The sequence below is a fragment of the Brassica rapa genome, chromosome A03, assembly GCF_000309985.2.
Source record: "Brassica rapa cultivar Chiifu-401-42 chromosome A03, CAAS_Brap_v3.01, whole genome shotgun sequence".
NCBI classification, from domain to species: domain Eukaryota; kingdom Viridiplantae; phylum Streptophyta; class Magnoliopsida; order Brassicales; family Brassicaceae; genus Brassica; species Brassica rapa.
In genome coordinates this window covers 10574820-10596955 of record NC_024797.2, presented here as the reverse complement: position 1 = coordinate 10596955, position 22136 = coordinate 10574820, and the positions used below count along the sequence as shown (strand labels likewise).

The 22136-nt window shown below is 37.2% G+C and overlaps 3 protein-coding genes across 4 annotated transcripts; 2 read left to right on the top strand and 1 right to left on the bottom strand.

Annotated features, from left to right (window-relative positions):
- Positions 1–188: 188 nt before the first annotated feature.
- LOC103857994 (AP2-like ethylene-responsive transcription factor At2g41710) lies at positions 189–3889 on the top strand. 2 transcript variants are annotated; one of them, XM_009135261.3, is made up of 9 exons: positions 189–1439; positions 1711–1793; positions 1911–1919; positions 2005–2093; positions 2235–2308; positions 2382–2432; positions 2769–2830; positions 2894–3528; positions 3663–3889. In XM_009135261.3, the coding sequence occupies exons 1-9, from the start codon at positions 1225–1227 to the stop codon at positions 3717–3719; spliced, it is 1275 nt and encodes a 424-aa protein (XP_009133509.1). In that variant the 5' UTR covers positions 189–1224; the 3' UTR covers positions 3720–3889. The 2 variants fall into 2 exon arrangements, with proteins under 2 accessions (XP_009133509.1, XP_009133508.1); XM_009135260.3 differs by having other exon boundaries at positions 2367–2432.
- Positions 3890–5139: 1250 nt separating this feature from the next.
- LOC103857992 (ABC transporter A family member 1) lies at positions 5140–17561 on the top strand. Its single transcript, XM_009135257.3, has 40 exons — positions 5140–5448; positions 5561–5640; positions 5712–5880; positions 5956–6038; positions 6508–6724; positions 6811–7019; positions 7101–7161; positions 7280–7366; positions 7587–7819; positions 7946–8060; positions 8156–8245; positions 8564–8754; positions 8840–8952; positions 9416–9522; positions 9707–9769; positions 10021–10107; positions 10365–10463; positions 10540–10724; positions 11133–11187; positions 11274–11345; positions 11638–12339; positions 12775–12953; positions 13149–13359; positions 13567–13650; positions 13765–13806; positions 13896–13992; positions 14085–14212; positions 14336–14440; positions 14524–14670; positions 14872–15135; positions 15210–15345; positions 15479–15558; positions 15640–15747; positions 15892–16042; positions 16130–16266; positions 16353–16427; positions 16514–16817; positions 16900–17033; positions 17113–17174; positions 17273–17561. Exons 1-40 carry the CDS (start codon positions 5362–5364, stop codon positions 17352–17354), a joined length of 5631 nt encoding a protein of 1876 aa, XP_009133505.1. The 5' UTR covers positions 5140–5361; the 3' UTR covers positions 17355–17561.
- LOC103857993 (heat stress transcription factor B-3) lies at positions 17469–21964 on the bottom strand. Its single transcript, XM_009135258.3, has 2 exons — positions 18540–21964; positions 17469–18067 (listed from the first exon to the last, which is right to left on the bottom strand). Exons 1-2 carry the CDS (start codon positions 18834–18836, stop codon positions 17645–17647), a joined length of 720 nt encoding a protein of 239 aa, XP_009133506.1. The 5' UTR covers positions 18837–21964; the 3' UTR covers positions 17469–17644.
- Positions 21965–22136: the final 172 nt, after the last annotated feature.

Sequence of the window (22136 nt, the reverse complement as noted above, 5' to 3'; positions counted from 1 at the left end):
TTTTGACTGTGTAGACATGGTTCATGCGTTCCTTGGTACTTCAGCCACTAGAACTAGTTCTTCATACTAAATAATCCTAAGTACTCTTTATCCTATGATGAATCTTCCAGTGTTGCTTTCTTCCATCAAATTGATTTTGTATTAGACTGCTTTAGAGATGTTGACTTTTTACTCAATGCATTTCCCATTCTGACTATCTTCCATCATCTTAACCTAGAAAAAAGCTTTTGCAGACTTTGAATCTTGCGAGTGTTACAACATATAATCAGCTTATTCACTTTTAGGTGACTCAAGTTAATCATCATATAGTGATCGATATTTCCATCAGTCAAAGGCTATTAAATATCTCCATTGTTAAATTGGTGAAACTGAAATGAAATACTGAAGTGGGTGAGATGAAAATGAATTTGAATAATAAAGTTACATAAACTAAGTTAGTCTGGTGTCTCTAACGTAAGAATCACATTTCATTTTCTTTTGTTGGTAATCCCCATAGAATCACTGAGCAACAAAGGAAGGGTGACCTTGAGTAAACCTCATGGCTCATAGACACGAAGGCACACTGTAAGTTCCATTGAATATATATTTATTTGTAAACTTATGTTTTCTTCTCTATCAGTATATGATACATCATACACTCAACCAGTCATTTTGAAATTTTGAACTATGATTTATATAATGGAGAATATTCGATGTATAATAACATTACATTTCAACGGTAGAAAATATGAAGAATCAAATATGTTAGAAAAGAAAAACATCTAACATTGTTTTTGAGCGTACCATAGATAGAATATTCCTTGAACGAGGCTAATGTTGGGAAACAACCCCGCATTACACTGTCAGTACACAGAAGAAACCGATCACGTACACGTGGAATACCATTATTACATCAGCATCGACGACAAAAGAAAAAAAAAAAAAACATATTCTACTAAATGACAAAAACACCCTCGTCCCCGTTCATAGCCGTTACGTTTGTTATCCAAAATCAGGACGTAATGGTAAATCTAAAGTCCGTAATTTTTAACTTATTACCGTTGTTATTACATTAGAAGCCATCACTTTCTTGCTTCTCTCACTCGCATTGTGTCTCTCTCTCTCTCTCTCTCTTTGGTTCAACAGTAACGAGCTCGGTTTCAAGCTTTGCGCACAGTGCGTCTTTTGTTTTCTCTTTCCGAGGGTTTGTGTTTTTGGTTGGAGGGGGAAGAAGAGGTTCTGATCATGGCGTCGATGTCGTCGCCGGATCAGGGGCCTAAGACAGAGGCGGGAGGAGGAGGAGAGAGCTCGGAGAATGTGTCGGCGAGTGATCAGATGTTGATGTATAGAAGCTTTAAGAAGGCGAAGAAGGAGAGAGGATGCACAGCTAAGGAGCGTATCAGTAAAATGCCGCCCTGCACAGCTGGCAAAAGGAGTTCTATTTACCGTGGAGTCACCAGGTGATGTCTGAATTGATGTTTATGATCCTGATGAGATGGTGGAATTTTATTTTGAATTTTAAGATATAAGTGAACATGTCACTGTTGTTTGGTTCATGTTTGGTGTGTGGAGCTGAGTTCTCTGGATTAATCGGGTCAATTGTTCTGACAATTATTCACCTATTACCGATCATGTTCCATTGAGACAAGAGTTGAAAGCAGTGTCTTACATAGCAGTAGGAGATGCTGATGCATATTGTTTCTTAAATTGTGTTTTTTGTTTTGAGTGCAGACATAGATGGACAGGTCGGTACGAAGCCCACCTTTGGGACAAGAGTACTTGGAACCAAAACCAGAACAAGAAGGGCAAACAAGGTTTCTCTTCTTTTCTCTCCACTTCCGACAACATTTTTTCTCCAAATCCGACAAAGCTGATCTTTCTTTTCCTTTGCCTTAAATATTGTCATCTTGATGCAAATTCCGCGACACCAGTTTATCTAGGTAAGCTATAAGCTTTGAAGGGTATTTGGTTGTGTATAAGATTGGATTAGCTTTGACTAAAAACTCCTACTTATATACTCGGCAGGAGCATATGATGATGAAGAGGCAGCTGCTAGAGCTTACGACCTTGCTGCCTTGAAATATTGGGGACCTGGCACACTTATCAATTTTCCGGTGAGTATGCTTAAACATTTGAGGTTTCAGCTCTTCAGGCATAATAAAGTAGAAGAAGGCTGGTTACAGATGGTTAGGGCCACAGTTTTCATTATTGTTTGATATACATGTGTGCACTTTATGTATTTTTCATCCTCGTAGGTGACTGATTACAGCAGGGATTTAGAAGAAATGCAAAATCTCTCAAGGGAAGAATACCTTGCAACTCTACGTAGGTGCGTATGTATTTTATTTTTTCCACTCTAGGAACTATTTATTACTGATACTATTTAGATATACATTTGGCAGAAAAAGCAGCGGTTTCTCAAGGGGAATAGCCAAATATCGTGGCCTTCAAAGGTAAAAGAACTTCACCAACTCTTATGCCCCTATCTCTCTTTATTTGTCTTTATAACAATTGAATCAAGAGTGATTGTCTCTGTGCATTTCATACTTCTTATAAGGAACGGAAATTGTTTAGTGACACATTATGATCATCACTGAATCCCTTTGCTAATTTCGTAAGAAGTGTTTATATACTACTCTTAGGTATATATCTTCATAGTTATTGGACCTGCTGTGTTTTGACTGTAGCGCTCTTTAGTTTTTTTTTTTGTACATTTCTTTGTCACAATTAACATTCATACCTGATGCATTAATTTCTACTATTTTCAACTATTCTGCATTCTTGACCAGTCGATGGGAAGCATCAGCCAGTCGGATGCCTGGACCTGAGTACTTCAGTAACCTTCATTATGGTCAGTTTCTACTTACATTCACCTTCTTTGAAGATGTAATACTTAATTCTCTCTGAACAACAGGGGCAGGTGATGAACGAGGAGCAGAAGGTGACTTTCTTGGCAGCTTTTGTCTGGAAAGAAAGATTGATCTAACGGGATACATAAAGTGGTGGGGAGTCAACAAATCCCGTCAACCAGAATCTTCATCGAAAGCATCAGAGGATGCAAAGGTAGAAGATGCCGGCACTGAGCTTAAAGCACTGGAACACACATCCCAGGCAACAGAGCCATACAAAGCACCAAACCTTGGTGTCCTTCAGAGGAAAGGAAAACAAATAACATCGCCGTCCTCCACCTCTTCTGCTTTAAGCATTTTGTCTGCGTCACCTGCTTACAAGAGCATGGAGGAGAAAGTGATGAAGATCCAAGAGAGCAGCAGCACTAGAGAAAACGATGAGAATGCAAACCGTAACATCACCAGTATTGAGAAGAGTCACGGTAAGGAAATAGAGAAACCGGCTGTGAGTCACGGAGTTGCTCTAGGAAGTGGTGGCGGTGTTGCTCCTGCTGCTGCTTTGTCTCTTCAGAAAAGCATGTACCCACTTAGCTCTCTCTTAACTGCTCCATTGCTTAGCAACTATAATGCGTTGGATCCCCTCGGAGATCGTATTCTCTGGACACCATTCCTTCCCCCAGGATCTTCTCATACTTCAGAGGTGCGTATTTGTTTATATATTTTCATATAATTTTCCTACTAAGACAAGACTATTTATCTGATGTAAACCAGAGACTTCAGTGGTTTACTACAACATATCATTCATAAGTCATACTATTGTCTCTTTCTTCATAGGTGACAAAGACAGAGACAAGTTGTTCCACATACAGTTACCTCCCACAAGAGAAGTGAGCCGTTCCCCTTTAGACTGTTTGTGAAAAATGATCTGAAGCAGGAATGTACAGGTTTTTGTTAGTGTTTTATGTGTATTTTCAGTGTGGAATATATATAGAATCATTATACTTAAATGTAAAACATGCAAAATTATGATTTTACAGTAGTATAAAGGTTTGCTCTTAAAACTTGTGCACAAGGTAACTTGATCATCACCGGTCTAAATGTTGACAAACATAATCTTCACATTTTAGACAAACATAATCTTTGCACAAGACTCATTTTGTTTTAATACAACTAACTGAGTCTCAGTACCCAAACAAGGACTAGGTATATAACAGTTCCGATTGCAAAAGAAAGTTTCATGGTGAAAGATGCATTGCACATAGGCTCTCTAGGACTCTATGGTAATCATCATTTTCTCTCATTGTGTTGAACTCATCCATCATAAAGGTGCAAACTGTGCTTAGACATCCCAACTCAGCGATTAAGGTGAAACTATCACTATGGACATCAATGTTAATGAGGAGAGGCAGAGTTAGAATAAGCTTATAGAAGAGCCTACATTTCTCTCCTGACCAAAAGACTTGGTCCCATAGAGAGTTCTTGATGATGCCTTTACCAGAATCCATAGGCTTTTGTAGCCAAAACACTCAACTTTCTACAATGCTTGTGCTGTCTTGCTAGCAATTGTTTCATCCTTGTCCAAAATTTTTAAACCACTCTTGTAACCAACATCGATGTTGGAGAAACATAATAATTCAAAACACACCAACATGTGAAGGCTTCAACTTGCGTTATGTTGACTAATCTGAACCAATGTTCCAAGTTCCAAAAAAAGAAACCTAAATGTTATACTAATAATGAAAAGAAATAACGGTCAAGCTGGATGGAGAGAATAATATTCCTTGGCGGCTGGCTTTGATTGGCAAAGCATCGACGTCGACGGTGTTACTATTAGCCGAACGTCGCTCGTTTTTCATTCTTGTACGTAATCATCAAGTAGTAGCTGGGTCAAGCAATGTGACTCTAAACCAGTTAGGAATCTCCACGTGTAAAAATGGCTTTCACGGTGGAGCCCGCCCCCTACTTGGCATGGACGCAAAGGCTTCGGTGGGTCAACGTCATGGAGAGTCATATTAAAAATAATCACAGTCTTCTTAATACGACATTAATATACTCGTTTAATATTTTGATCTCTTCTAATAACGTTTATATATTTGATACTAATATTTATGTAGGAGTCCAAAACTGAATTATTAGTAATTATTTTTTTTTAAAGAATATTTTTGTCGACCACTTGTCCTAGTTATCCTCATCCAGTTGCTAAATTCTTTTTTTTAAGCAGGAAGATAAAGGGATTTATCTTACAAAAAAAAAAAAGATAAAGGGATTTAAAAATATTTAAATTTAATTGAATAATAGCAAGAGGAAAAAAGAAAAAGAGGAAGCACAAATGTCAGTGAGGTGAGCCCAGGTCCTAGCCACCTCTCTCTCTCTCTCTCTCTCTCTCTCTCTTCATCGTTTTCTTTCCCCAGAAAAAAAAAAGAGTATGCTTTCTTCTTCTTGATGCGAGCGAAGGTTCTTATCGATCGGAATCTCTCTAGGGTTTCTTCTGATTAACTGGAAAAGTGTGAACCTTTGGTGGTCGTCGAACGAAATGGGAACATGGAGGAGGCAGCTAAAGGCTATGCTCCGCAAGAATTGGCTCCTCAAAACTCGCCATCCCTTTGTTACTTCTGCCGAGGTCTCTCTCTCTCTCTCTCTCTCAACACTCTTCATGCATATTCACTGATCGAAAGAGTGTGAGTTTTATTCTAAAAGTTTATCTTTTTTTGTTGTTGTTGTTGTTGTTGAAGATTTTGCTTCCGACTGTTGTAATGTTGCTGTTGATTGCCGTGAGGACACGCGTTGACACCACAATTCACCCCGCTCGCTCGTAAGATTAACAACACTACGGTCCTGCCTTACTGTAATCGGATTGTGATTTTGGTTGGTTGATTGTTGCAGGAATATAGAGAAAGACACGGTGGTCCAAGTCGGCGAAGGTATCTCTCCCAGTTTTCCTCAAGTTTTGGAGCTTTTGCTTGCTGATGGGGAGTTCTTAGCTTTTGCACCTGACACCGATGAAACAAATAACATGATCGACATTCTCTCTCTAAAGTTTCCTGATCTGCGGGTAACATAGCTTCCACCTTTCAGCTCTGTTTACTCTTCTTATGTCACATGCTTTAATTGACTTTTTCGTTTGCAGCTGGTTACTAGAATTTTTAAAGATGACGTTGAGCTGGAAACCTATATAACCTCTGCGCATTATGCTGTCTGCAGCGATGTTAGGTATGTTGTGTTCTTTGTTCGAGCTGATAAGAAGGGCAATTTCATCCCTGGCACCTTGTCGCCTCTAGGTGTTTTTTTTGTGTACATATGTCTGGCGAATGTCCTTATGTTTGGTCACTGGATTGGTTAGCATTTCTTGAATTATGGCAGTATCTTTCACAGTTACTTGTTACCCTATGCTACAACTTTGACGATTGTACTGATTAGACAAGACTAGTGTCTTTCCTCTGTTGGACTATGATGGTGAAAGGAACTTTACTTTTTTCTTTCGCTTTTGTAGTCTTGGATAGTGCAGCATTCAGTTCATAATATTATGTATCGGCACGTGCCAATTGTGTATGCATTTTGTCTTGACGAGTAGCATAGTCTTATAGTTATAGCTGTTGGTGGTGATCATGATCTTAAACTAGCTGTCTATGCGTTTCTTTCTTTTATGCTGAGCTGATTAAGCCTCGTTATGCTTGCTTAGGAATTGTTCGAATCCAAAACTAAAAGGAGCAGTGGTTTTCCATGAACAAGGACCTCATGTATATGATTATAGCATCCGCTTGAACCACACATGGGCATTGGCAGGATTCCCTAATGTCAAGTCGATCATGGACACAAATGGACCTTATATCAATGATCTGGAAATGGGGATTAATACCATACCAACAATGCAATACAGCTTCAGCGGATTCTTGACTGTATGGCCATTTACTCTCTTTTTTTTTCTTTGGAAGCTTGGCAAATTTGCATTCTTGGGTTTGATTTGTTGTGTACCCTTTTACAGCTTCAGCAGGTGGTAGACTCTTTCATTATATTTGCCTCTCAGCAAAACATGGACTTGCCATCATCACATGCATCTCTTGGTTCAGCGTTATCCCTTGAGATGCCATGGACTATGTTTAGCCCCTCAAAGATAAGAATGGTTCCATTTCCAACCCGCGAATACACTGATGATGAGTTCCAATCTATTGTCAAAAGCGTAATGGGCTTGTTGTATGTTCACCGCTCTTTGTTCATATATGTATGGTATTTGAGTATTTGTATGATTCGAATGATTGTATGCTTGTTGAGCAGGTACCTTCTGGGATTTCTGTTTCCAATCTCCCGGCTTATCAGCTACTCTGTCTTTGAGAAGGTTGTTTCTGGTTCTATACTTTGCGTATTCTTAAGAACAGAGCTGATATGCGTTGCTGCTTTTCCACCAAAAGTTGTTTCTATCACTATTAACTTAAGCTTTTTTTCTGAGCTTGCAGGAGCAGAAAATAAGAGAAGGACTTTACATGATGGGCTTGAAAGATGAGATTTTCCATTTGTCGTGGTTTATCACATATGCATTGCAGGCAGGTTTCCTGGCTTTATTTTTGATTAGTGAACTTTTGTTTGCCTCTTCTCTTGGCTACGATCAAACCACAAGTTAAGAGTTCAGTAGCGTTTTCTGTTGTTTTACAATGTTGAATTCAACTGGAAATAGCAGACTAATGTTTCATTTCTTTCGATATTATGCAATGATTTTAGTTTGTCGTTTTTTTGTTTCTTTCCTAACTCGACTCTGTTCTGCAGTTCGCATTGTGCGCTGGGATTATTACAGCTTGTACGATGGGAAGTATCTTTAAGTATAGTGATAAGACATTAGTCTTCACATACTTCTTTTTGTTTGGAGTCAGCTCAATAATGCTCTCATTTCTAATATCAACATTTTTCACTCGAGCTAAGACAGCTGTCGCAGTTGGGACCTTGGCCTTTCTCGGAGCCTTCTTCCCTTATTACACTGTTAACGATGAATCTGTGTCCATGTATGTTTATCCTCTTTTCTGGTGATGGTTTTTTATGGATAAGGAAAAATTATGCTTGTCTTGGCCACAAAGATTTGGTCTAGACTCTAGAATACATTAATGTAAAACTTACTGTTGGACTTGTAGGGTACTGAAAGTTGTTGCGTCTTTGCTTTCACCTACTGCATTTGCTCTTGGGTCAATCAACTTTGCTGATTACGAGCGTGCACATGTTGGACTTCGTTGGAGCAACATATGGCTGGTAGGCAGATATTTTCGTGTCTACATGCCAAGGTTGTTTTTCCTTGTGTTCTTTTTTTTTTTTTTTTAATTTTGTTCTGGTCAATTTTCATGTAGGCATCGTCTGGAGTAAGTTTTTTTGTCTGCCTCTTGATGATGCTGCTCGACTCTATTCTGTACTGCGCTATTGGCCTTTATCTGGACAAGGTACCTTCTTTTGCTACTTGTCTTAATGTACTGTATGTCTTGTAAACGGCTTTCTGCTTCTAGTGTTTCGGTCGTCCACATGAAATGCATGCCACTCTTTAGTAGTAAGCAAGTGAAAACTGCTATTGGTATATCTGATTTTTCTGAGAACTGGCTTTATTTTAAAGCTTTGTCATGATCAATTTTGTGAACTGCTTTGTTGTTCTTGACACTGTTTCTTGTTAGAAAAGTTGTAACTAGGACATTTCTCTTTCCTCTTCGTCTGTTATAACTTATATCCTGCATCCTTGGGCTTAATCGAAGATTTGATTTCCTCAGGTCCTTCCCAGGGAAAATGGTGTACGGTACCCATGGAACTTTATCTTCAACAAGTGCTTTGGGAGGAAGAAAAACAACCAATATTGCATTCCAGGTCTCAACACTAATATAGAGGGTACTCAGGGAGAGCCTTTTGATCCTGTTATCGAATCAATAAGCCTGGAAATGAGGCAACAAGAGCTTGATGGGAGGTATAATCATATCCCATCTGATGAAACAAAATATCCCTGTTTTCAAAGCTGGACGTTGATTTCATATTGAATGTTTGCTCTGTAGGTGCATACAAATTAAAAATCTGCATAAGGTCTTTGCTTCAGGAAGGGGAAATTGCTGTGCAGTTAATTCATTGCGACTAACATTGTACGAGAACCAGATACTTTCACTTCTGGGTACGTCTGTTCCTATTTATTAGATATTCTCGTCTCCTCTAACCTCACTAACATTTGCTTGGTAGACTACCATATCGAAATCAAAATGTTTCAGAATTTGTAGATTTGAGTTTATTGTTTTGGTTGCTTTCTGTGTTGTATGGTTGAGCATTTCCATCTGAATCTTCATTTTAGTAAACAAAAATCCAGTTTTGTTCCCGAGCTCTTGTGCATGTCAGTGAAGATAATTTGGTCAAGTTTCATTTTATGTATTCGTTGTTTGGAAATTCAACTCTATCATGTTGCAAAAGCTTTCTTATAACACTGATACTCAAAATTTTGATATTATGTTCCCTGGCTGATTCATCCATCCATATGTTATCTCTGATAGTATATGGATGAAAACACTGATATTTAAGTTGAGAAACGATATTACTAAGCTTGATATATATTTTTTTTTAAATATTGCTTCCTTTGCTTGAAGGCCATAATGGGGCTGGTAAAAGCACAACAATATCAATGCTTGTCGGCCTTCTTCCTCCAACTTCTGGAGATGCCCTGATACTTGGAAACAGTATCGTCACAAATATGGTAAATGTTTTTTTCTTATTTTGATTTGAATCTCTAAATCTTTTGCATAACCGAAAAGCTCTGACCTCTAACTAGTTGTAATAGGCTTTCTTCTTCTAGTGCTAGAATATAGCGTCACTTGAATACCATCTCTCTGATTTCTTACGATTTAGATTTTTATGTTATTAATATCTCTTATCTGTAGGATGAAATACGAAAAGAACTAGGTGTTTGCCCTCAGCATGACATCCTCTTTCCGGAACTGACAGTAAGTTCAAAAATCTCTTCTATACCTTCTGGTCTTATTTTCTTGTGTAGGAAGCAATGCTTACAGTTCGAATTTAACAACATGGTAACAGAATCTTTAATTTAGAGGCAATTATCAAAGAAGGAGAACATGAAACTATGGAAGACTTTCTGTCTTCTGAGTTCTAACTGATTAGATGTTTCTCACACCCGAATATGATATTTTAGGTTCTCCGTATGGAATAACGTCTGAATGATTTATATCTACTGTAGGTTAGAGAACACTTGGAGATGTTTGCGGTTCTTAAAGGTGTTAAGGAAGATTCCTTAAAGAGCACAGTTACTGATATGGCAGAGGAAGTAAGTATGTAGTGAAATACAAGCTATTGTTTATTTTTCTCTCCAGCAAACTACATTCACGCACATTACAGCATATAGATTTCATAGCATCTGGTAGCTAGTTCTATTATGGTGCGAGGATTAAAACTTCAGACTGCATAAGTTGGAGTTCGTGACATAGTTTTGTAAGACAGTAAATGAATGCCTTGTGTTGTTTGATGCTGCCGTTTAGGTATTGGTCTTCAGCTGTCTGATCTTGGCTATTGATCTTTTTCCAGGTGGGGTTGTCTGATAAAATTAATACACTAGTGCGGGCACTTTCCGGAGGCATGAAAAGGAAATTATCACTTGGAATCGCATTGATAGGAAACAGTAAGGTCAGAAGGAAAGGCAAAGATATTATTTTGCAAGTTTCTCTTGATTTGTTGTCATTGAACATTCTTTATTTTTCAGGTGATTATTCTCGATGAACCAACCAGTGGAATGGATCCCTACTCAATGCGTCTTACATGGCAGTTGATTAAGAAAATTAAAAAGGGCAGAATAATATTGCTAACAACCCATTCCATGGATGAAGCTGAAGAACTTGGAGATCGGATAGGGATCATGGCTAACGGGTCCCTTAAGTGTTGTGGCAGGTTAAGTGTTTTTAAATACTCTGGCTTTTTCTATTTCCTTGTCCTTTGCTCCGGTTTTTCTATTCAAAATTAGGAAGAAGAATGATGCACTTGTTGGAGGCATACTAATAAATCAAACTGAACCAAGCATTCACACTTTGGGACTGTTTCATTTGAGTTAGTTACTATAAAGTGATATGATTGACGTGAATTTTTCAAATACCGCTCATGACTAGTATAAGGTGTTTCAATTTGGTGTTGTCGGTGGTGAGATATCAGAAATTGAAAACAAGAGGTTCCAAAATTATCTTATCTTATTAGACAAGCACATGAAAGCAGTTATTTTCTTTTCCTGACCCAATGCATTATTCATGTTCATCTCCATTAAACATATAACCAATGCTTTTTGGTGTTTTTATGGCCAAGCAGCTCGATGTTCCTGAAGCATCACTACGGGGTTGGGTACACTCTGACGCTAGTAAAGGTTTGTTTGTATTCTTTTCATTTCCGACCAATTTTGTTAATGTTTCTACTTAAATATCAAATTAACTGGGGTCCTTTATATTTTAGACTTCTCCAGCTGTCTCTGTTGCCGCACATATAGTTCATCGTCACATTCCATCAGCAACCTGTGTGAGTGAGGTATATTACTTATATTCTCTAAAGAGATTGAGAGCGTCTGGGCTACTAATAAGTTTCATGATGAAAATGTTTTGCCTTGCTGCATGCTTTGATATTTTGCGGAGTTCCAAGATTCTAGAGTAGAGCATTTTATGATTGAGAATCTATCAAGTGTGACTTAAGTTCTTAAAAAATGGATATGGTAGCATGTTAATGGCTGCAGATATTTCCCGTAGAACAACTTGTTACTGCTTTTAGATAAGTCTAAAGCCCATCTCTCGCCTAATCTATATATGTTATATGATTTTTCCAGGTGGGAAACGAAATCTCTTTCAAGCTTCCTTTGGCATCCTTGCCTTGCTTTGAAAATATGTTCAGAGAAATTGAGAGTTGCATGAAGAGTTCTGTTGACAGATCTAGGATTAGTGAGATTGAGGATTCAGATTATCCTGGTATTCAGAGTTATGGTATATCTGTGACAACACTTGAAGAGGTGTTTCTGAGAGTTGCTGGCTGTAACTTAGATATCGAGGACAAGCAGGAAGACACATTTGCTTCTCCTGATACCGAGGCTTCTTTGGTGTGCATTGAGTCTGTTCAGAAGAGCACTATCCAACCCAAATTACTAGCAAGTTGTAATGAGGGCGCTGGAGTTATTATTACCTCAATTGCAAAAGCTTGCAGATTAATCGTTGCTGCAGTTTGGGCTTTTATTGGATTCATTAGCATGCAGTGTTGTGGTTGTTCCGTTATCTCAAGGTCAATGTTTTGGCGGCATTGCAAAGCATTGTTCATAAAAAGAGCAAGATCTGCTTTTAGAGACCGCAAAACAGTGGCGTTCCAGCTCATCATCCCAGCAGTATTCTTACTTTTTGGCCTTCTTTTACTACAGCTCAAGCCACATCCTGATCAAAAATCCATTACGTTGACAACTGCCTATTTTAATCCTCTACTGAGTGGCAATGGAGGTGGTGGTCCGATTCCTTATGATCTATCTGAGCCAATTGCCAAAGAGGTATATTCTATACTATTTTCTGAATTCTTGTTCTCCCAGTAAAATTAAAATTTGGTGGCATCTATTTTTTACTCGTTCTATTAACATAGCATAAATAATACTAATCCTGGTAATCCAAAAACCAATTCATTTTACTCTCTTTCATAAGAAAACGGATTGCTTGAAATTCTTCTTTTCATTAATATACTGCATGAGATAGTCTCCATGGCGATCAATCCGTTTCACTTTTTAGTTACTATATGTAGAGTGGTTTGCTTTTATGCAGCTGTGTACAACTTAACCCAACGTTTCGTTACAAGTAGTAGAGCAAGCAGTAGTTCTGTTACATATTCACTTGTTAAATTTTATGCTCACATGGTGCACAGTGCAGTATGGCTGAGTCACATATTACCAAAAATTTGTTGTGTTCAATGTTGTTTCTCCGTATGCATTCAGGTTGCAGAATATATTGAAGGAGGCTGGATTCAGCCCTTGAGGAATAGTTCATATAAGTTTCCTAATCCAAAAGAGGCATTGGCTGATGCAATTGATGCAGCAGGTCCCACGTTGGGCCCCACTCTACTTTCTATGAGCGAATTTCTGATGTCTAGTTTTGATCAGTCATACGAGTCAAGGTATGTATAGGTCACAGCAGATTCATGCGTTGATACTCTCTGTGTGAAACTGAAAGTTAAGCTTAATAATTCATATGCTTTAGATATTGCTGCCTTCAAGTTTTCTGTTCTCCCTTGTTTGGTGACCTCTTTGAGAATGTTACAGTGTACTATGTACTGACTTCGCTGAATGCTACCCGTGGGTGTCTTCTTTAGGTATGGGGCAGTTTTAATGGATAGTCAGCATCCAGATGGGAGTGTAGGCTATACCGTGTTACACAACAGTACTTGCCAGCATGCTGGTCCTATCTACATCAATGTTATGCATTCTGCGCTTCTCCGACTTGCTAGTGGTAACAAGAATATGTCAATTCAAACTCGAAACCATCCTTTGCCTCCAACAAAAACTCAGCGCTTACAGCGTCATGTATGTCTTTTTATTAAGAGTTGTTCCAACTTTCTGTGGTGTCATATTTTATTATTTTATTGAAGTTATTGTTCAGTTTTGAGCGATAAGTTAAAAGTTATTGGATATCCCTCGAAGTAATTGTCAGACACTAGGACCCAAAATTGAAACAATGCAAAAGACTGTAGCAAGAGAATTAGCGTTGATCTTATTTTCTTTTCAATGCAGGATTTGGATGCCTTTTCCGCTGCAATTATTGTTAGCATTGCATTCTCATTCATCCCGGCCTCATTTGCAGTTCCCATTGTTAAGGTATGTATGTAACCTCACATTAGTTTTGGCAGAAGGTTTTTTGGTTTAATGCTATCTTTCTTCTCCTTTTCCAGTATTTTGCTCTGAATGTGTATAAATATGTTATCTTTTCAGGAGCGAGAGGTGAAAGCGAAGCACCAACAGCTTATTAGTGGGGTAAACTTTTCTCTTGACGATTCTGTAGTACCAAAACATGCAGAGCGTCAGTCCTATAATATTGGCCTTACGATTTTCACGGCTTGCAGGTTTCTGTTCTTTCATACTGGTTATCAACGTACGTATGGGATTTCGTCAGTTTCTTATTTCCGTCAACATTTGCAATAATCCTCTTCTACGCCTTTGGTAAGTTAGTCTTTCATTTCCATTTGCATTTAAACTTCCATTTCACTGTACTGTGGTAGTATTTTACTGAAAAGGTTGATTTCTTTCTTTAGGTCTGGAGCAGTTTATCGGAATAGGTCGGTTTCTGCCAACTGTCCTGATGCTCCTGGAGTATGGCTTAGCAATTGCATCATCAACGTATTGTCTTACATTTTTCTTCACCGAGCATAGCATGGCTCAGGTAACTTATACTACTCTGTGCTTGTTACCCATATTGTTATTAGTTCATTCTTTCCCTCTGTAGCTACTTCATATTGTTAGATATTTTTTGACTGATGGATGGATGTCTTTGCTGTAATCGCAGAATGTTATTCTTATGGTCCACTTCTTCTCTGGTCTTATATTAATGGTTATCTCATTTGTCATGGGCCTTATTCCAGCGACTGTGAATGCAAACTCATATCTAAAGGTGTGGGTTCTTCTGATTTCCTGACCTCTGTGAGCCTTGAAAAGCAGACTACGGACTGATCCTTTTTCATTATGCTTTTACAGACCTTCTTTAGACTATCACCAGGATTTTGCTTCTCTGATGGATTGGCTTCATTAGCTCTTCTAAGGCAGGGGATGAAAGACAAATCCAGTCATGGGGTGTTTGATTGGAATGTCACTGGAGCATCCATCTCATACCTAGCTTTGGAGGTTAGTGTCTTCCCTTTTCTTCAACTTGTTTCTTGCTGCTCTTTTAAAACTTGAGAAATGGAGCCATTAGTAACTCACTAAGTGTCAATGATTTCATTTATTTTGAATTGTAAAAGGTCGAATATTGTGGTTGCTTTTATGTTGCTTGTTATTTTGATATCATTGCGGCGTTTCTCATCTGACTGAACGTATATTTGACAGAGTATATTCTACTTCCTTTTGACGCTTGGGCTTGAGCTCTTGCCTGTTCAAAAGATGATGTCTTTCTCAATTGGGGAGTGGTGGCAGAATTTTAAAGTTTTCAAGCAAGGTGCTGGTTCTAGTTCTACAGAGCCGCTTCTCAAGGATTCGACTGGAGCCATTTCCGCTGATATGGAGGATGACATAGACGTGCAAGAGGAAAGAAACAGAGTGATTTCAGGGTTGACAGACAACACCATATTCTACTTACAGAACCTGAGAAAGGTATTGAAACCTGCTCTTTAACCCAAGTGTTAAAAGAGATCCTCCACTTTTTTCTAAGTGTAAAACTCTTTCAGGTCTATCCTGGTTCCAATCATCACGGCCCAAAAGTAGCTGTACAGTCTTTGACTTTCTCGGTCCAAGCAGGAGAATGTTTTGGCTTTTTAGGGACGAATGGAGCTGGGAAGACTACTACCTTGTCTATGTTATCTGGTATGTTGTGCTTCTTTGGTATTTTCAGACTATTAGCAGATGTTATCTTCAAGACTTTGAAACCACTAAATAAATAGCTGCAAATTTGAAGCAATATCATTGTACTATATTTTCACTTTTGTGGGTGTAACAGGAGAAGAAACACCAACCAGTGGAACTGCCTTTGTCTTTGGCAAAGACATAGTAGCGAGTCCCAAAGCTATCCGTCAGCATGTAATGTTAAAAGTTCTTTTGTCTTCTTACTCAGATAGAATGGACATGGAATGTTAAAAGTTCTTTTGTCTTCTTACTCAGATTGGCTACTGCCCCCAGTTTGATGCTTTATTCGAGTATTTGACTGTGAAGGAGCACCTTGAACTTTATGCAAGGATCAAAGGAGTGGTTGACTATAGAATTGATAATGTAAGTGCCATTTATTCTGGATTAACGTTTGATGCTTTCTTACACGCCTTGGATGGATTCAAAATTGCAACCATACTATTAGGTATTTTAATATACTGGAAGTTGCTAACTGGAGATTGTCTGATGTATATTATCTAATAACAGGTGGTTATGGAAAAGCTAGTCGAGTTTGACTTGTTGAAGCATTCTCACAAGCCATCGTTCACTCTTAGCGGCGGAAACAAACGCAAACTATCCGTTGCTATTGCAATGATTGGAGATCCTCCCATAGTCATACTTGATGAACCATCTACAGGTACAAGACCAACCAAAATTTTGGTTGATTTCCTGTGTTCTTTACCTACTCTGTAAAGTTTTTGGTGTTTCTTGTTTAATGCTTCAGGTATGGATCCTGTTGCCAAAAGATTCATGTGGGATGTGATATCCCGCCTGTCGACAAGGAGTGGAAAGACAGCGGTTATTCTGACTACTCATAGCATGAATGAAGCTCAAGCGCTTTGCACTAGGATCGGGATCATGGTATCTCTTAATCTCATTTTGAACTCTGTAGGACGTTAGTTACTTAAATGCATCCACCTCACGGAACCATACTCCTCAAATTACAGGTTGGAGGCCGCCTGAGATGCATAGGTAGTCCACAACACTTAAAGACACGCTTCGGAAACCACCTTGAGTTAGAGGTAATTTTTAGTTCCAAAGGTGTTTTGTTTCAGTGATAGGAAGCATTTGTAAGCTTATGCATAATGTTGGCCGTCTTACCAATTAGGTCAAACCCAACGAAGTAAGCCATGTGGACTTGGAGAACCTTTGCCAGATGATTCAGCAGTGGCTGTTTAACGTTCCTTCTCAGCCTAGAAGTTTGCTTGGTGACCTCGAAGTATGTATCGGTGTCTCTGACTCTATTACTCCTGATACGGCTTCAGCATCAGAAATCAGTTTGTCACCAGAAATGATACAAAGCATTGCCAAGTATCTGGGTAATGAGCAGAGAGTGAGTACTCTTGTACCTCCCATGCCTGAGGAAGATGTTGGATTCGATGAACAGTTATCAGAACAGCTCTTTCGAGATGGTATGAACACATGTCTCACATAAGTTCCTGTTTCACAACTTCTAACACAAAAATATCTGTTTGTCTGTTTGATGCTGAACAGGTGGTATTCCGTTGCCAATATTTGCCGAGTGGTGGCTTACCAAAGAAAAGTTTTCAGCATTAGATTCTTTCATACAATCTTCGTTTCCAGGTGCAACATTTAAGAGCTGCAATGGATTGATCATTAAATACCAGGTAAAGTGAACACAAAAGCAGTTGGTGCTACTCCACTCTTTGGTCCTGTGCTCAAATCTATACATGGATTCTGTTGCAGTTGCCATTTGGAGAAGGAGGATTGTCACTTGCAGATGCCTTTGGACACCTTGAAAGAAACAGGTAAGACATTCTTCTTTTTAAAACTGTTTCATCTTCATGGTCCACAGAATCAGTCTTTGTACGTCTTAGGAAATAAATTTTCATTCTTGCTATGGCAGGAACCGGTTGGGAATAGCTGAATACAGCATAAGTCAGTCCACACTTGAGACCATATTCAACCATTTTGCAGCTAACTCATAACCAGTGAAACCATTATTGCGGCTTTTGTATAACCCAAAACACTTCATGAACACAGCCTAAAGAGAGATCTGATCACTCACCCAAAAAAATAGTTGTAAATATGGCGCATATATAAAAAAACATGAGTTCTTAACGTTCATATATATACACAATGTTGTAATGTACCACGTTTTGAACACTATCAATACTATGTTTTGATCTTTGATCTGGCATGTCTTAAAAGAGTATAGTTATGCAGACTTATAAGAATGTGAAGAAGATGGCAAGGCAAATCTATCAAACGATCTCTCTCACTCCAGTTTTACTCCAAACAACTTAAGCCCCTGATCATCGTTATCATCGTCATCATCGTCGTCGTCATTGTTTTCTTCTCCTTTGTATCTTTCCACCAACTCCATAAGTTGTTTGCATTTCTTCTTTGTCTTGCCTAGTTCTGAACTCAGGAACTCATTTTCATTCTTCAAGCACTTGTTTTCGTCGAGTAAAGCAGAGTATACAAAAGGGGAGGAAGAGGATGAAGAGCGTTGATCCTCAAGGTGATGATCTTCTTGCTTCTCCGTTGTTGTTGTTGGTACAACCTGATGAGACTTGTTATGTGAGTGTGAGTGTGGATAACTCTTCCTTCTTCGGATATTGCACATAAGCTCTCTTTGCCCTTTTCGAAACATCTCATTACTAAACTCCCATCTTGTCGTCGACACTTTCCGAAACCCCTACAATAGTTTGTACCCACTTGTTAATACCATGTACCAAATTTTACGTACGAACTTCACATTTCACATGTGAGAATGCATCATGCAAATATGAAACTCACGTCTCCATGCATTTCTTTGTGTTCCTTGACGTTTATGTGTTAAATTGTATATTGTTCTATTTGAAGAATATTCACAAATATTTTAGAGTTTTTGTAAATTATTGTTTAGATACTGCAAATACAAATGCAAAATGGAAACGGAACTAAAACTCGTCTGCTATTTCTAAATGGTTTGATTAAAAAAAATCTTTTTTTTTTTGGAAAAGAATTACAAAGGAATTTTCAGTTTGATAAATACCCATATATGTTAACATAAAAAATAAAGAAAATACACTCAAATGAACAAATTCATACTAGTTAACTTAATTGAAACAATGGAACATACGATTAACTAAAATAAAAAGTAAAAGCAATGTGGAGCATGCACGTACATAAGTATTGAGCTGGCGAACGAAACTAGAGAAGTTGCAATGCTTGAAAAGTGTTGGTAAGAGATCTCTAGCGAACTCTGCCGGCTGCCACACGATGAATCCGGTCCCATCTTCGTTCCAAGATATAACCTCATCCGTGGTCGGATCCTCAACCACCTTGTATGTCTTTACCAAGAATGGCGGCGGTTGCGGCGGCTGTAATTCCGCCGTGGATGTTTGTTTTCCGGTCATAAACTCCAATGGCAAACGTTCGTCGTCGTTGATGTTATCGTGACACCGTAAATGATCATCTTCCATGAGCGAGAAGTATTATTTTTTGAAGAGAACAATCAGGAGAAGATCTTAATCTAGAGAGACGTAACACGACTCCATAGAGGGAGAAAGAGACGTTAATTAGTTTAATAAAGTGGTTGAGACAAGAATAGTATTACTTTGAACCATTTTCAAAGGAACATAGCTTATATACACATGAATTGCATAATACTTTTTGTTTAAATATAGATTTTTGTGACAGTCTTTTTTGATGCGAGTGAGCCTGTTAGAACTTAGAATATATCATATTAGCAGGGCCAGATTTGAGAATTTGAAAGCTTGAAACATTTGAATTCTAAAAATTTTGGAGGCTGGAGTCAATGTTTGGTAGCTTAAACCTATGCAAAAAACCTTTAAAAATATTGGAGACCAAGGCCAATGTTTCATTCAGCTGTTTCTAGATTCGGTCCTGTATATTAGTGAAAATGATTATAGTTCTAACATTTTTATATAAAAAGATAATATGAGCATTTCCAGTCGTAACCAATTGATTTTATGTTTCAATCCTATATAATTCTTCATAGTCTTTCTAAATGTGAAATAATCATCGATAATATTTATTTTTGATTCCACAATCGGACGTGGGACTAATTAAACATATAGATTCTTTATCAAGGTTAATACATGAGGGTGCAGCGGCCGAAAACCCTGATGATGCAGTACTTTTGACGTTTAGAAAAATCAACTTTAGTAACTTTTAGGGAATGTCAGAAATTACGTACAAAATATGAGTTTTAAGTTTGTAATATATTTATTCATATAGTCAATAAACAAACCCTAGAAGGAGCATTTGACTCAAATCGAGTTTTCAACTTTTCACACTATATTCTTTTGTTTTCTTCATGTTTAATTAGCAGAATTTTCCAACATTTATGTCATAAACAATCATTTTTCTATCCGGTTTAGCTAATGACATTTGTATTGAGTTTCTTAGAACTAATATTCCTTTCTTATTTACCGGAAATCATTAGTCGTTGCATTTACCAACCATCTCTATTGTCAATATAATTTAAGTTGTAACGTGTGTTTGTATTAGCCGTATAAGAAACGATAAGAATCACGAGATATACGTGTGAATATACATATTATATATATATATATATATATACAAGTTGGTAAAATTGGATATTTGTGATATGAAGCAACTGTGCACAAAAAAAAAAGAAAAAAGAAGCAACTATTTTGGATCCCCTTTAGGTATGGTGGTACTATCAATATACAAAAAAAACAATGAATGCAAATCATGCATGTTATTTATTTTTTCATGTTCACCTCTTTGTAAGATTTTGTTTGGTATCATGACAAATCGAGTATATTAGATATCTATCTTTTCTTTCTCCTTCAAAATTGATGACTATCTTTTTGACATTTCATGCTTTGTATTTTTCTACTTTCTACACTTTAACTTATTATTTGTATTTTCAATTAAAAAACTTATTATTTGTATTCAGTTCTATAATTATGTGATTCCAACATAATTTAAAAAAAAACACCATTGCAGTAGAAAAGTATTTTTTAGCAGATCTACACAAACTTAGGGAATACATTCTAGCAGATTGTACAACAAACCTTAGGGATTCCAGTTTCATGATTACATTTATGAACATGTAATAAAAAAGTTAAGTCTCTTTTGTTGCATGACATGGTTAAGTAAAAATAAGTTAATTAGTGTCGCTTTTAGTCAAAGTAATGAAAGAAAAGAAAAGAATCACTTTCAGATTTCTATATCTTTGTCAAAGTACCACTGATGCATTTCAACTTCGAAGGGATTGCCGACAATCTTCCCTTGCACGCCGGCGCGTACTATCCACACGTCTCTAGCAGCTGAGATTAAAAGAGAGAAGAGATATTTAATCATACAAATTCCAAAAACTCATGTTTTATTGTTTTGGTTTTACATTGACATATAGTAAAACAAAAGTTTTGTCCTGGAAAAATAATTTGTTAAACCATAAAGAATTATAAAACTCCAACATGTGTGCTACTTGGATATATATAATAAGCTCTTTTCGAGCTCAGATCGAAGACACTTTCACCTGTTTAGAAGAAAACATAGTTTGCATGTTTTTTTTTTTTTTTTGAACAACAAACATAGTTTGCATGTTAAATGCGTATTTTACTTATATAGATAGATGGTGAGATACTTCAACTTCAAATGACAAACCATCAAACTTAGATGCCAAGTACGAACGACTTTTTATTCTTACCATAAAGTAGTTGTAACGTTTATTGGAGTTGCGTCATAACAAATCTTCTAGACAAGATTTAATGAAAGTACAAGTTGTTGACTAATAATTTTTTTAAAAAAAAATGTAAGTGCATGGAATTCAGACACTGCACTAGACTAAAGACAAAGCTCTTCTGCTTTAATTGGGGCGCTGTTTTTGGTCAGCCTAGCTTTCTTGACATTGTTGCATTCTTTATTTGCATGTGTCACCTTTGTCTTCTTGAAACGACACTGAGAAGAAAAAACAAGTTCTTTACTTTGTATGGTAGCAACAGTCTGTCACTTCTCTCACCAACTCTTAGTTTGATTTTCACTTCGACCTCATTCATCACTGAAATAAATATAACAAAATGTACTATTTGTTGAACATTTTTGCTCTTTATTCTCAAATTTATAAGATATGTAATGAGCTAATTTACAAAAAGAAAGATATGTAATGAGATTATGAAGATCAGAAATATTTTCAGGTAAATTTAAGTTTAGTGTTTTTCTAAAAGATAAAATTTGAGGTTGGATAACTTATATATATTAAAACTTTAAAATCTGAGGATTAAAACGAATATTTCATTAGTCTTTATCGAGGAGGACCGACTTTGTAACATATGTATTAATAGTCTATGTGAAAAAGTATTACTATATTGTTTTTATTTCCACTTACACCCAAGGAGAAGTTCATTCATGCTCAAAAGAGGTCTAATAAGAAGCAACTCCCAAAGTTACTTCACCCTCATTACATACACATATATCTCCTAAAATCCAGAACCATCGTGATACTTAAAACAATTATGGTATAGAGGTAATGAAATATATATATATAATAATATAAACAGTTTTGGATGGTTTGATAGTAGAATGATCTATACAAATTCTTAACTATTTAATATTTGGTGACGAAAGAGAGTATTGTTCTAATTTATTAATAGTCGGCCCTATGAACCCTAATAAGATGGACTAATGGACTTCGATCATGAGACACTATATTGGACTTGAGTCATGTTTTGTAACATTTTCAACTCAATAGAGAAAGTGTTTTTTAGAACAAGAGGCCATTTGAGGTT

Excerpts from the sequence above, each read along its gene's own strand:
- LOC103857993 (XM_009135258.3), bottom strand. The coding sequence starts at position 18,836 with ATGGAAGATGATCATTTACGGTGTCACGATAACATCAACGACGACGAA. Across the intron at positions 18,068-18,539 it reads TTCGCCAGCTCAATACTTAT|GGGTTTCGGAAAGTGTCGAC; the intron begins GTACGTGCATGC and ends AAACTATTGTAG.
- LOC103857994 (XM_009135260.3), top strand. The coding sequence starts at position 1,225 with ATGGCGTCGATGTCGTCGCCGGATCAGGGGCCTAAGACAGAGGCGGGA. Across the intron at positions 2,831-2,893 it reads CTTCAGTAACCTTCATTATG|GGGCAGGTGATGAACGAGGA; the intron begins GTCAGTTTCTAC and ends TCTGAACAACAG. Across the intron at positions 3,529-3,662 it reads GATCTTCTCATACTTCAGAG|GTGACAAAGACAGAGACAAG; the intron begins GTGCGTATTTGT and ends CTTTCTTCATAG.
- LOC103857992 (XM_009135257.3), top strand. The coding sequence starts at position 5,362 with ATGGGAACATGGAGGAGGCAGCTAAAGGCTATGCTCCGCAAGAATTGG. Across the intron at positions 5,881-5,955 it reads TAAAGTTTCCTGATCTGCGG|CTGGTTACTAGAATTTTTAA; the intron begins GTAACATAGCTT and ends TTTCGTTTGCAG. Across the intron at positions 16,428-16,513 it reads GAAACCACCTTGAGTTAGAG|GTCAAACCCAACGAAGTAAG; the intron begins GTAATTTTTAGT and ends CTTACCAATTAG.